General features: G+C 58.0%; 1 protein-coding gene across 20 annotated transcripts in view; it reads left to right on the top strand.

Annotated features, from left to right (window-relative positions):
* Positions 1-12,579, top strand: part of CAMK2B (calcium/calmodulin dependent protein kinase II beta) — a gene marked incomplete at both ends in the record, with an annotated part of 86,499 nt that overhangs the window by 45,759 nt on the left and 28,161 nt on the right. For all 20 annotated transcript variants that reach the window (XM_080701681.1, XM_080701674.1, XM_080701684.1 and 17 more), the window contains 2 exons: positions 5,781-5,840; positions 10,786-10,840. In XM_080701681.1, the coding sequence (XP_080557807.1) occupies positions 5,781-5,840; positions 10,786-10,840 (115 nt within the window). The remainder of the gene's footprint in view (positions 1-5,780; positions 5,841-10,785; positions 10,841-12,579) is intronic.

Here is a 12,579-nt window from a genome sequence, read left to right as displayed (position 1 = left end):
TCTGCCTCCACCACCCACCTCCTCAGCATGAGGTCTTCCTGTACCTGCAGGGGCGTCCAGACACCTCGGAGGAAACAGAAGAGGAAAATGGGGGTGCTGACTTCTCCAAATGCAGGCCCTCAATGGGGCTGCATTGGGCCATCTTCCCCTGGCAGGGCCTGGCTGTACCCCAGAAGGCCAGGCAGGCCCTACGGGCTGGGCTGGGCTGAGCTGACCAGGGTCCAGGAGATGGAATGCCTTAGGAACCAGCCCAGAGAGTCTAACGAGTAGGGCTGCTGGGAGCCTTTGCTTGGCTGATATTTATTTCTGAAGAATAAGGCCTCCCCCTTTCAAACAAATCCAAGGTCAGAGGCCTTCCCAGTGGCCCAGGCTGGGCAGCCCCCATCCCGTGGAGCTGAATGCGGGCCTCCCACCCTGGCCAGCTTCCCCGCCACTGGGTCTGCTGGTACTGGGCAGCGCAGCAATAGCAGGCCATGTGGCCGGCCCGTGTGAGGCCCACAGTGTCCAGTGGGGCCTGGTTTAGTGGCTTGCTGCCATAGAGACCTGGCTGTTGGGTGCCCGAGTATGCTATCCTTTAGGAGTTTGAGAACCGGGACAGCTGTGTCTTTGAGGTGGATGGAGATGTGTGCTACGTGTGCTAGTAGAGCTCAGAAGTGCCGTTTCTGTGTGCCGTGGGTGTCCTCAGCCTTTGGAGTCTGGGAAGCTGGCGGAATATCTGATGGGCAGGTGGAGGAATCACACAGGAGGAGGACAGGGCCCCAGGTGACTGTCTTGCCAGGGACTTGACCCACCACCAAAGTCCCAGGTGCTGGAGAGGTGTAAGCCCAGCTCCTGAGGGACTCTTTCCCCGGTGACCCTTTTCTCTGAATGGGAATGGCTCTACCTATGTATGTATGTATGTATGTATGTATGTATGTATGTATGTATGTATTTTTGTGGTACTGGGGATGGAACTCAGAGGCATTCTACCTCCGAGTGACACCCCCTGCCCTATTTTTTATTCTTTATTTTTTGAAACAAGGTCTCACTGAGTTGCAAAGGGCCTCACTAAGTAGCTGAGGCTGTCGAGGAACCGCAATCCTCCTGTCTCAGCCTCCCGAATGCTGGGATTACAGGTGTGTGCCACCACGCCCGGCTCCACCTCCACCCTTTAACAGGGGTAAACTGAGGCCCCAGTGGGACCTGGAAACAGCTGCAGTTTCTTGGCCTCTCAGCCCAGACCTCGGGATGAACCGTGCATCTCACTGAGCAGGGTGTGAGTCTTGAAGTCTGGTCCTGGCCATCAGGGTACTCCAGATGCCCTTCACCCAGAGTCTGTACGCCACCTAAGGCTGGCACACAGGAGGGACACACATACCCAGCCCTGATGACAGTGGCTTGGGACTCACACTAATGGCAGCTGGCTTGGCCTGGAGGGGCAGCCACCACAGGCCCCTCCCTGCTGCTCTGAGAGGTCGTCTTCAGGCAGGGCTCCCCAGTGCAGGGGACAAGCGAAGGCAGCTCAAGCTCACACCAGGCATGGTGTGTACCCTCTACACGGTGTCTCAGGTGCACTCCGGTACCACACTTTGGGACCAGACACCACCATTGTCCCAGATGAGGACGGAAGGGGCATCCCTCGTCCCAGGCCACGAAGCTGGTGGGACGCACAGCAGTCCTGCCATGGGGTTCTGGCCCAGGCCACCCTGGGCGGGCAGCGCTCACCCCAGCCTCCTTCCCCGCTCTGCGCCCCGTAGTTTCAGACGGTGCTCAGGGCCATCAGGAAGCAGCCCCTCCTGTGTGGGCGGGCCTGTCTCCCAGCTCCTGCTCCTCCCCCGCCCCACCCCTGTGACAGCCTGCAGCTGGCAGGGTTGGTTGCCACCCACGCCCCTCCTGTCCCCTGCTCTCTGGCTCTTGCTGCCTGCTTCCACCTCCTGCTGTGAGTCACCCCTGCCAGGGAGCAGCTGGGCAGGGAGCCTCCACCCCGCTCCACCCCACACCCTCTGGGCTCTGAAGAAAGAGAAAATGCTGGGGAATGACCCGCAGGAGTTTGTTGCAGATGTCACCCAGCTTGCCCTTTGGGGCCTGTGACTACGACCTTGGGGTGCCATCCACACAGGACATGTGAGTCCCTGGAGCCATATACTGGCCTGCATTTGGGGCATGGAAGGGGGCTACCTCCCCCCGACCAGGCCCAGGCTCACCTCTCAGAGCTAGTGATGTCTTCACCTGCCTAGCCTCACGTCGCACATACAGTCGGGGCGGAGGGGCACAGTCCCCATGGCTGGCCACACTCGTCAGCACCCCACAGGCTTCTCTGAGTAACTCAGCTCAAAACATCCTTCCAGGGGAGACCCTAATGAGTCAGAGAGAAGCCCGGGATCCCAAGAAGACCCCTCCTGAGGGGACCGTCAGGGCTCCCCAGCAGAGGAGGGTGGTGCGGCAGGTAGGCAGGATCCTGTTCATTTTCTCCTCAGCCACTCCTGGCCTCTCAGGGCATTTTTGAATTAAACAGGTTATCGCCTGAACAGATGGCGCCTGTCATGTGGCAGGTGTTCCAGGAGAACGGGTGCCTGTGTCCTGGCTGCAGACCTCAAGGAGATGGGCACCAGCTGCCAGTACAGTGACAGCCCAGAGAAGCCTCTGCTTCCCTCACCAGACCCTGGGAGCTTAATGCCAAGACCCCCAAGTCTGGGGGTCAAGATGGCCATTTTTTCCCCTTTGGTACTGGAGGCTGAACCCAGGAGCATTCTACCTCTGAGCTACACCTGCAGCCCTTTTTATTTTAAGACAGGGTCTTGCTAAGTTGCTGAGGCTGGCTGGCCTCAGAGCTCTGATCTTCCTGTCTTGGCCTCCCAGGTACTTGGATTATGGGCATGAGCCACTGCAGCCGGGGAGGGGACATTCTTGGGGGCCTGTGGTTCCTGCTCCTGGAAGGCAGCTTGAGCACCAGTTGACGTGAGCCCAGGCGGGCACACACGTGAATGGTTTGCTTTGGTCTCTCTTTTGTAGGTGGGTGACCCAGACTATCTGGGTCCTGTGTTTTGCAGAAGTCTGTGGGGATGGGGGTGGCCTCATCCCTGCCCATCACCTGCCCTCCACATGCCAGTATTGGGGTCTCCTTTCTCCACCACACAGGCCTTGCTGCCCCATAGCAGCATTTTTAGGAGTAAACAGGGTCTCCACTGAGTGTAGCCGCTGCCTGCAGGCAGGGCAGGCACCACCTAGCACCCCTCAGGAAATCAGAGGATGCATATCCAGGGCTCTGCCACGGAGCCCTGAGCATCCAGGAAGACCATGGCTCCGAGGTCCAGCTCTGCCACACTCTGCCTGGCTACTGGGGCATCTTCTGAGGGAGCTGCTGATTACTCTGCGTGAGTCATTGTGGGTGTGCAGGGTTGGTCTGGGACAGCTTCCCTTCCCCTGCCCCTCAGTGTCCCCCAAGCCTTGCTGATACCCCAGACCGTGCAGATGCTTCAGCCCTTGGGGTACCCAGGACGCAGGTCTGGCAGAGCCGACACCCAGCAGGCCAGGGCTCACACTGAGATCCCGGCAGTCACCTAAAAAGGCTTCCAGAACTCGGCATTCCCCGAGGGTGGAATCTCGGGACATGTGCTATCATTAGAATTCAGGCAGCAGGCGGATAATTGCAGGCTCTGGTTTAGCCTGATCTTTGAGTAAAATTGTTTTTGGTATTTTTTTGTTTGGGTTTTTTATTTTTGATAAGTGCTTTTATGGAGGTATAAATGAATGTTGTATTATATCTGTGGGCTGTTTCTCTGGAAGGAGGAATAAATAGCAGGTCGTTTGCTGAGTTTCTCTGAGCTAGCTTCCTTGGGAGCAGGTGTGTAATGTGTGTGCGCACGTGTGTGTGTGTGTGTGTGTGTGTGTGTGTGTGTGTGTGTGTGTTCTATAGGACTGCCACCAACGTGAATGAGCCAGTCAGGTACCTTCCAGCTTAAATATAATGCCCACCTCCTGATGCCTGAGCTCTTGAGAGGTGGTTGGGACTCAGAGTTCCCTTTTCATGCTTTGCATCAGAGAAGGGAGACACTTGTGCTGTTTCCAGGGTTGGCCAGCACCAACCCTGCATCTCTGGTGCATTAGCTCCCACTCCAGCAGAGCTGGGGTGTTATGTTGGAAGGGGACAGTGCTTGCTGGGTGGGTGTGCTGGTGAGGGAGAGAGTTGGATGCCAGCCTCTGGGCTGGGGGCACGCTGGGGTGGGGGTCTGACTCCAGCCCCCTTGGAGGGTTTGCCAGTCCCTCTCCTCAGCTCAGGGCAGCTGGGCAGGAAGCAGATGGGAGCCAGGTGTTCATGGCAGGGTGGCTCCAGGACCTGTCTTGGAGATAGGGAAGATGGACTCTCTGGAGACAAGCCCGTTTGCAGCCATAGCTGCACGGGATAAGGGCACAAACATATTTGCACATCTGGCCTGCATCTCCAGGCTGCATCACACCGATCTAGGCAACTGACCGGAGATGACTTGGCCAGACCAGGGGGAGTTTTTCCCCATGCACCCACAGATGACCAGAGAGAGGCCTGCAGACTGGTTTAAATGCCTTCTCCCCTGCTGATGGAGCCAGTGGGGGCTCCCTTGGTGAAGGAGGCACCCCTGCGGTCTTGGTTGGCAGATTAATTATGCGCTTGCATTTCTGGGAGGGGCTCAGCACTCCACAGGGGCGGAGGATCCAAACAGGCCCCCACCCCCGCCCCAGCTCCTAAGGAGACAAGCGCTGTCCAGAGTGCTGAAATCCACCTGCCTCGGCCCTTGCTCTCCTCAAGGGCTGTAGCCCCGTGATGCACCTGGTTTTGGCCTCGTGGACGTGGAAGCACATTGTCGCTTGCCCCTCGACACTTTGTTTGGAGGGTAAGGGTGTGCTCACACACTGGTGGGGGTGGCCCGGGAGCCGTTCCCTTGCGGTGGTATCATATTCTGCTGTGACTGTAGCCCCATGGAGCGCTTCCTTCTCTCACATGTGGGCTTTCGGTGTTTGTGCTTGCAATTACAATCTCCATTGGCCTTTTGAATCCTCGAACCCCGGCTTGAAATACAAGACGTCAGCCGGGCTTAGTGGCTGGCGCATGCGTGTAATCCCAGTACTTGGGAGGCCGAGACAGGAGGATTGTGGGTTCACCTCCAGCCTCAAGTACTTAGTGAGGCCCTCCAAAACTTAGTGAGACCCTGTTTGAAAAAAAAAATTGGGCTGGGGGTATAAGTCATAGGCAGAATGCCCTTGGGTTCAATCCCCAGTACTGCAACACACACACACACACACACACACACACACACACACACACACACACCAAGAAATACAAAAGTTCTGGATAATCAACGTTCTGTCTTTTGGGAGGCCTGAGGAGGGCCTGACGGGAATGGGGAGTCCAGGTGCCCCCTCGCCTGCTGTCTCTGTTCTCCTCCCAGAGCTAGTCTAGGCCTTGTACTTTTAGGGGGTAGGAGGAGCTGGTGGGCCCTGGGATCTGAAGGTGCATCCTCGCCCCCACCCAGCAGATGGGCCCCTCTGTGCACCCCATCACTGCTGTGGAAGAACAGATTTGGCTTCAGTTGAAAGCTCCAGAGTCTGGAGTTAGGACAAAGAAGTGAAGAATTAAACCAGCCAGTGCACCACCAGCGCACAGCACTCTGCGTTCCTTGAACGCTGAGGGAAACCTTGAGCCCTGAGTTTGTCCTTGCTGCCTCCCAGGGCACCTGCCACGTACCCTGCCCAGCACTGCCAGGGGCGTCTACACCTTGCCTTCTCCCAACTGGAGAGGGTGACGCCTTGTCTTCTTCTGTCCGCAGATCACCAGAAGCTGGAGAGAGAGGCTCGGATATGCCGCCTGCTGAAGCATCCCAACATTGGTGAGCGGCATCCAGGGAACGGGGGCGTCCAGGGAGCGGGGGCGTCCAGGGAGCGGGGGCGTCCACGGAGTGGGGGCGTCCACGGAGCGGGGGCGTCCACAGAGCGGGCCCGTGCTTTGGGGAATGCTTATGGGAATTTGGAGGCCTGACCTGGGGGCCTGTCCAAGCCTCACTGGCTGGGCACGCGGGGAGGGTCTCCCTGGGGAGGGAGCTGGCCCTGTCTCCAACATCAGGGCTGCTGGCACTGCCAGAATGAGGTGGGCCAGTGAGCCCAGTGAGCCCCACCTGCCTGTGTCTGGGGTCGATGGGCGCCAACCACCAGGTCCCCGGGTCCTGGCCCCACCAGGCCGTGGCCCTCAAGAAGCGCAGCTGCTGCCTGCCAGTCTCCTTCCTGAAGCCCAGACAGGTCCTGTGCTGAGTGGTCATTGTGCTGGGAGCCACAGGGACCCGGGCTGTGCAGCCCGCAGGACGTCAGCGCAGCTCTCCCCAGGGCACTTCACCCTCTCACCCCGCACCCTCCCGGGCTCCAGTGCAGCCCTGATGTGTGCCAGCACTCAGGTGCTGTGTCTCCCTGCCTGCCTTTCCAACTTGCGCCCCACCAGAGACATCCGAAGCCTCAAACCTGGCCCACACTGCGGGCAGCTGTGGTCAGCTTGGGAATGACAGCCTTTCTTCTGTTGATGGGGGGCTCACTCTGGCCTCAGGGGCCCTGGGAGTTTATCAGGTGGATTCCTCTCTCCAAAGCTTTTGCCAGGATGGAGACCAGGAATCTGTGTTTAAAAGGGATACCCAGGGGCTGTGAGAAGCAGCCACTTTGGGAGCTGGGGCATCCACATCCCTCCCAGCCCAGGGACCAGGGTGGAGAGGGAAGAGGGGCTTCTGCCTCTGATGTGGGACCCCAGTAGGACCAAACGACCATCCGGCAGGCTGGCGCTGGGCGTCCCTGCTGCCCGCTGGCATATCGGGTGCCCTCCGCTGTCACTGGCTCAGGTGAAGTTCTCGATGGGAAAAGACATGTCTGCAATTTCTGGGGCTCATCTGTATGCTACATTTGCCAGAATCCCCTCCTTTTTAAGGCTGGATACTATTCCATTGCATGGATGTACCATGTTGTGTCTGTTCGTCTGGTGATGGACACTGGGCTACTTCCACCTGGTGGGTTGTGAGCCGTGCGGCAGTGAGCGGGGCACATGAGTGTGGAGTTCCTGCTTTCAGTTCTCTGGGTCCCTACCCAGGAGTAGGGTTGCCCAGTCTTCTGGGAACTCTGCTTAATCTCTGAGGACTCATGCACTATTTTTTCTTCTTCCTTTTTTTGTTTTGTCCTGGCGATTGAACCCAGAGGCATTCTACCTCTGAGCTACACCCCACCCCATTTAGTTTTTTTGTTTAGAAACAGGGTCTTGCTAGGGTTCTCAGAGTCTCCCTATGTTGCTGAGGCTATCCTCAAACCTGCAATCCTCCTGTCTCAGCCTCCCAAGTACTGGGATTTTAGGCATGTGCCACCACTCCTGGCCCTGTCTGTCTCTTTATGACCTAGTCTATGAGGTGTCACTACAAGGTGTCTCCTCTCAGAGGAGATCCATCAGAGAATTCAGGGGTGCATTTTGCAGCCATCATGATGAACACCTGAGGTCTGGTTCCCCAAGTCCTTTGTGCTGAGTTATTTCCCACAAGGGCCCAGAGAGAGGTGCTTGGCCTCAGAGCCCCCACACATCCAGCTTCTAGGCTGCGTGGCGTTGGCTGCTCACATGGGGTGACGGTGACAGTGTAGCTGGTGTCTGTGGAGCCGCACCCCTGAGCACAGGTAGTCCATGCCCTGTCTGGGTGCAGCCCCTGCGGTCAACAGCCTCTCCAAGGAAGGTTCCAGAATTCACTCTTGAGCATACATTTACAGATGTCTGGCGGTGCCAGGCAAGGTCCCTGGGCCTACCCTCATCTCTGGGGTGGAAGGCGCATTCTGGGGTTGGGGGCTTACCTAGGGATTGGGTGCCAAGCCTCCCCTGCTGCTCTCAGGACCCCTGGGGTAGCAGAGCTCAGCAGAGCCTGGCAGGCAGCTCTGCTACTGTTCCTGGACCCCACCAGGAGTCAAGTACCCTCAGCCTCAGCCACTCAGGGCCTCAGCCACCGCCGGCCCCCCGCATGCTGAGGCCGCCTGCCTGCCCTGGCTCCGGAAGCTGCAGTTTCTTCTGATTTCAGGGCTAGACTCTGCCTCCCCCACTGGGTGTTCCACTGAGCAGCTGGGCAGAGGGACACCCTGGGGGGGGGGGAGCGTGGGGACAAGGAGGCTCAGGAGGGGCTGAGGGAGAAGGTTCTGGAGCCCCACCCCTCACCAGTTAACATGAGGTAGCAAGCTTCCGAAAGCGACAGGCACCGTGGGGTCCAGGAAGGGCTGCTTGGGAAGGCTGGCCGGACCGCTGAGTCCTCTTGCTCTGGGGCTTCCAGAACCCCTTTTTCCATGGAAAGCTACAGCCTTGCTGGGCTTTGATGTCTGGGCCCTTGAGCCCCTCCAGAGAGAATGGGGAGCCCCAATATCAGGGAGCACTGAAGTACCCAGGAAAGGGTGAGGCGCCCCTGGGCCCTGCTCCCCTGGGAGGTTAAGAGCCCCAGGGTCACTCTGGGTGGGATTTGAGGCATCTCCCTGGCCTGGGGTGTCCAGACCAGACCCCTCGGGTGCCACAGAGGAGGACTGCACCCACTGCCACCTCTGTACAACCCACCACATTATTTGCTTACTGCTTTTATTTAAATAGATTTTGTGACAGTTCACTTTTTTTTTTTTTTTTTTTTTGCTTAGCTCTCTTTGTAAATTCTCAGGTCTGATGTGCCAGTTAGATTTTCTTCTAAACCATTAAAATAAGCACCTTGAGTTTTTGTTTTGTTTTGTTTTGTTTTTTGCGGGTCTTGGGATGGAACCCAGAGGCATTTGACCTCTGAGCTACACCCCTTGCCCTATTTTTTATTCTTTTTATTTTGAAACAGGGACTCACTAAGGTGCAGAGAGCCTCACTAGCTGAGGCTGGCCGTGAACTGCGATCCTCCAGTCTCAGCCTCCCAAATGCTGGGATTACAAGCATGTGCTACCACGCCTGGCTACCTTAAGTATTTTTAAAAGTCAATGGTGCCCGTGTACACCGGGCCTCGACTCTCCACAATGTGCCCCAGTGGCTCTTTCTGACCAGGGGACCCACTTTCTGGCATGTATGAGCCAGGGGCCCTAAGGTCCCTCAGAGGGAGGGGGCACAGGCCAGCTCAGGTGGAGTAGGGGCCCAGGTGGGAATGGGGACTCCAGGGGTCGGAGGGACAGAAGTCCGCTGGGAGGCGCAGGTGGGGTGGTGAGGGCACTGGGTCACAGGCATGCCCTTGGCAGGGGAGGGGTCTTCCTGGCCCTTTGAGCATTGGTTCTTAAGGATGTGGATGGGAAGGGGAGAGGCTGGGCTGCAGAGCAGAAGCTTGGAATAGTAGGAGGGAGGAAGGGACCCTCCGGGCCCAGTCTTTCTGCCTGGGCTTGGGAAAGCAGCCCAGGTGCCCAGGAAGTCCGAAACCCTGGTTCTGAGCCTCGGGCCCAGATAACAGCGGTAACGATGACCATACGGCTGTGGCTCACAGGGCACTTGCCGTGTCTGGGAGCTTCCCACGGGCAATGGGACCCATCCTTGGAACAGCCAGAGGCAGAGATGGACTCTGTCTCACAGAGGAACCGATGGAGGCGTGGGTGGCCGAGGGTCCCGCCTGAGGTCACTAGGCAGCACAGTGGCAGGGTTCAGTGGTCTCATGCCTTCTGGCTCTGTGGAGTGACCTGGGTCTGGCCTGCTCTCCGGGTGGAGGGCCCTCTGTCTGAGGGTAGGTCCTAGGAAAGGCCATTGGGCCGGGGCCGTTGGAAGCCGGCGACTGGGCAAGTCCTGGATCCCAGAGGCCATCAGCGTTTCTGGGGACAGGATGCTCGCTATTAGGCCCCTGGCAAGGAGGGCCTGAGCCTGGAGGAGAGTCCTGGCAGCCATTAGAAAGCAGGGCAGCACAGGAGGGAGCTGTTTGTGCCTGCAGGACCAGAGATGAGGCAGCCACTCTTCACCCTCCAATGCTTGTGGTCCTAGTTTGGGTGGAAGGAGACAAGACCTTGGAGATCTGTCTCTTGGGTTCCAAGAAGAGAGACCCAGGGCTGGCCCAGGGCAGGCAGTGGAGCCAGACCGACCCCTGGGCCCACAGCCTCACTCCCCTTTTGTGAGCTGTGTGACTTTCTGCTGATTGCTCACCTTCTCTGTGTGGTTAGGGGGTTGAGTAACTAACACAGGTAAAATTCTCTGGGCCGCCCAGGGCACTCTCACTCTGGGAAAGCGCAGAACCTGCCTGTCCATGAACAGGCAGGGCCCCAATTGAGTCATTCTTGGAAAAGTCTCCTGGCTTGGTGCGGGTGCATGTCCAGCTCAGGAGAACAGGCCTCGGGGCCAGCCTGGCGTGCAGAGCGCCCGGTGCTGCTCCCTGCGTCTTCCGCTTCACCCTGCAGGAGGCAGGGCAGCCAGGCAGCTTGGAAACCCGGGGCTGTTTGGAGCGAGGCAGCTTTTCCTGATCCAGAAGTAATTTCATCTGACCCCTCTCCCAGGTGCTCTCTGGGGGCTCAGCCACGCAGGCTCCTGCTCCACACTGTGCCTCTGTCTCCCTTGGCAGAAGGAAATGGGAGACCAGGCAGGTGGCTGAGGGCAGGGAAAGTGGGGTGTTGTCCGAGGACTCTGGTGCTTGCCCGATGCCCCCGGCTTGCCCAGCCCTGTCCCATGGGCACCCCAGGCCCTTGACTGTGGGGCAGGATGCTCTAAGGGTGGCATTGCTGCCGTGTGCCTGGGCAGTGTGCAGGGAGTGTGTGTGTGTGTGTGTGTGTGTGTGTGTGTGTGTGTGTGTGTGTGTTGGGGGGTCCTGGAGGCTGCCAACTCCTTATGGCTCTCTTTCCCCGCAGTGCGTCTCCATGACAGCATCTCCGAGGAGGGTTTCCACTACCTCGTCTTCGATCTGTAAGTCCAGTCCTCTCACCCGTCCCGTCCCCACTTCTGCTGGGGGCACCTTGCTCCTGGCAACCTCCCTTCCCCTCCCCCCGGCTTTGCAGGGTTTCGCAGAGTCCCTGAGGCTGGGCTGACCCTGGGCCGTTCCTTAGGCCGGTGGGAGGGGGGCGGCTTCAAGGGTGCTCACTGCCCCCTCCCCGTCCTCTGTGCCCTGGTCCCACTGCCTGGTGCCCTGGGCACTGCCGGCTGGTGCCCGCGTGTGTGCCCACAAGTGTGCATGGAAGTATGTGTGTGCGCATCTGAGCTTGTGAGAGTGCACTGTGTGGGGTGTGTGTGTGCCTGGTGTGAATGTGAGTATGTGCATGCGGTGCTGGGGGGTGCATGTGTGTGCACGCACACGCGCGTGCACGGTGGCTGGGAAGGCGTCTGGGGCCAAAGCCGCCTCTCACTTCCTGCCGGATTTAGAAGCGATGAGCTCATCCCCTCTCTCGACAGCTCCCGCTGAGCTACGCTATATTTAGGTCGTGAATCAGGGTTGCTGTGGACCCGTCGGCTGGGTGGGGGCCCGTGGGCCTTGGCCTGGCCCTCTGGCATCCAGGCGGCCACACAGCCAGGGAAGCAGCTGGGGTGCTGTTGCCATGGTTACTCCACGCCCTCCCGCAGCCGCCCTTGAGCAGCAGCAGCGGTGGCCAGAGGCACCTTTCTGTGGACTGCTGCTTCGCTCTCTCTTCTCTCTCGAATGACAGATGCCCAGGCCTTGGGGTCCTCTGGTCAAGAGAGGCTGGGCTGTCCCTGCAAGGGCTTGGCCACCTCTTGTGGCCCTGCCTCAAATTGGCATCTAGTGACCAGGACTGACCTGGGCACAGCCTCTGCTGCCGGGCTGGGGCTGTCCTGAAACGTCTGGCGCATGGCCTGAGGAGGGGGCTGGCTTGCCATTGTCTCTGTGTGCCCCAGACCCACCTCCACTGGGAAATGGAGAGGCCTCTGTGCGAGGGCTACTGGTGTTCAACAGGTAGCTACATGTGTTTCAGCCACTAGGAAGGAAAGAGAATGGTGTGTGTGTGTGCACCCGCGTGTACATCCTTTCTGGATGGTTCAGTACCTGGATGGCTCAGTACCTGCCAGGCAGGTGCATGGAGAAGTTCTAAGGGTGATGAGCTCAGAAGGGCCCTGCATATCCTCCCTCCTACCTCTGTGGACCACTGGGCACAGCTTCTAGGATTGGGCTGGCCTTACCTTCAGGCGGACCCAAGGAGCTGACCATGGTGGCACAAACCTGTATTCCCAGTACCTGGGAGGCTGAGACAGGAGGATTTCAGTTTTTGAGTTCAGCCTCAGCAACTTAGTGAGATCTTGCACAAAAATTAAAAAATTAATTTGGGCTTGGGGTTTAGCTCAGAAGTAAAATGCCCCTGGGTTAAATCTCCAGATATATATATATATATATATATATATATATATATATATATATATATATATATATATATGGAGAGAGAGAGAGAGAGAGAGAGAGAGAGAGAGAGAGAGAGGAAAGAAAGAGAGAGAGAGAGAGAATGGGGGGGAGGAGGCCCTGAGGTCTGGGATTATTGTGAGAACGAAAGGTGTTATCAGGTATAAGTACTCAGAAAGCTGTCTTTGCTAGGTGACAGTGGCAGTAGGGTGGTGATGGTGATGGAGGTGATGGTGATGACAATGGCCATGGGGGTGGTGATGACGGTGTTGGCAGTGGTGATGATGATGATGATGTTGGT

Source organism: Muscardinus avellanarius (assembly GCF_963383645.1).
Source record: "Muscardinus avellanarius genome assembly, chromosome: 9".
Lineage (NCBI taxonomy): Eukaryota > Metazoa > Chordata > Mammalia > Rodentia > Gliridae > Muscardinus > Muscardinus avellanarius.
Note: the sequence above shows the minus strand (reverse complement) of the source record. Positions and strands in the feature narration are given on the sequence as shown.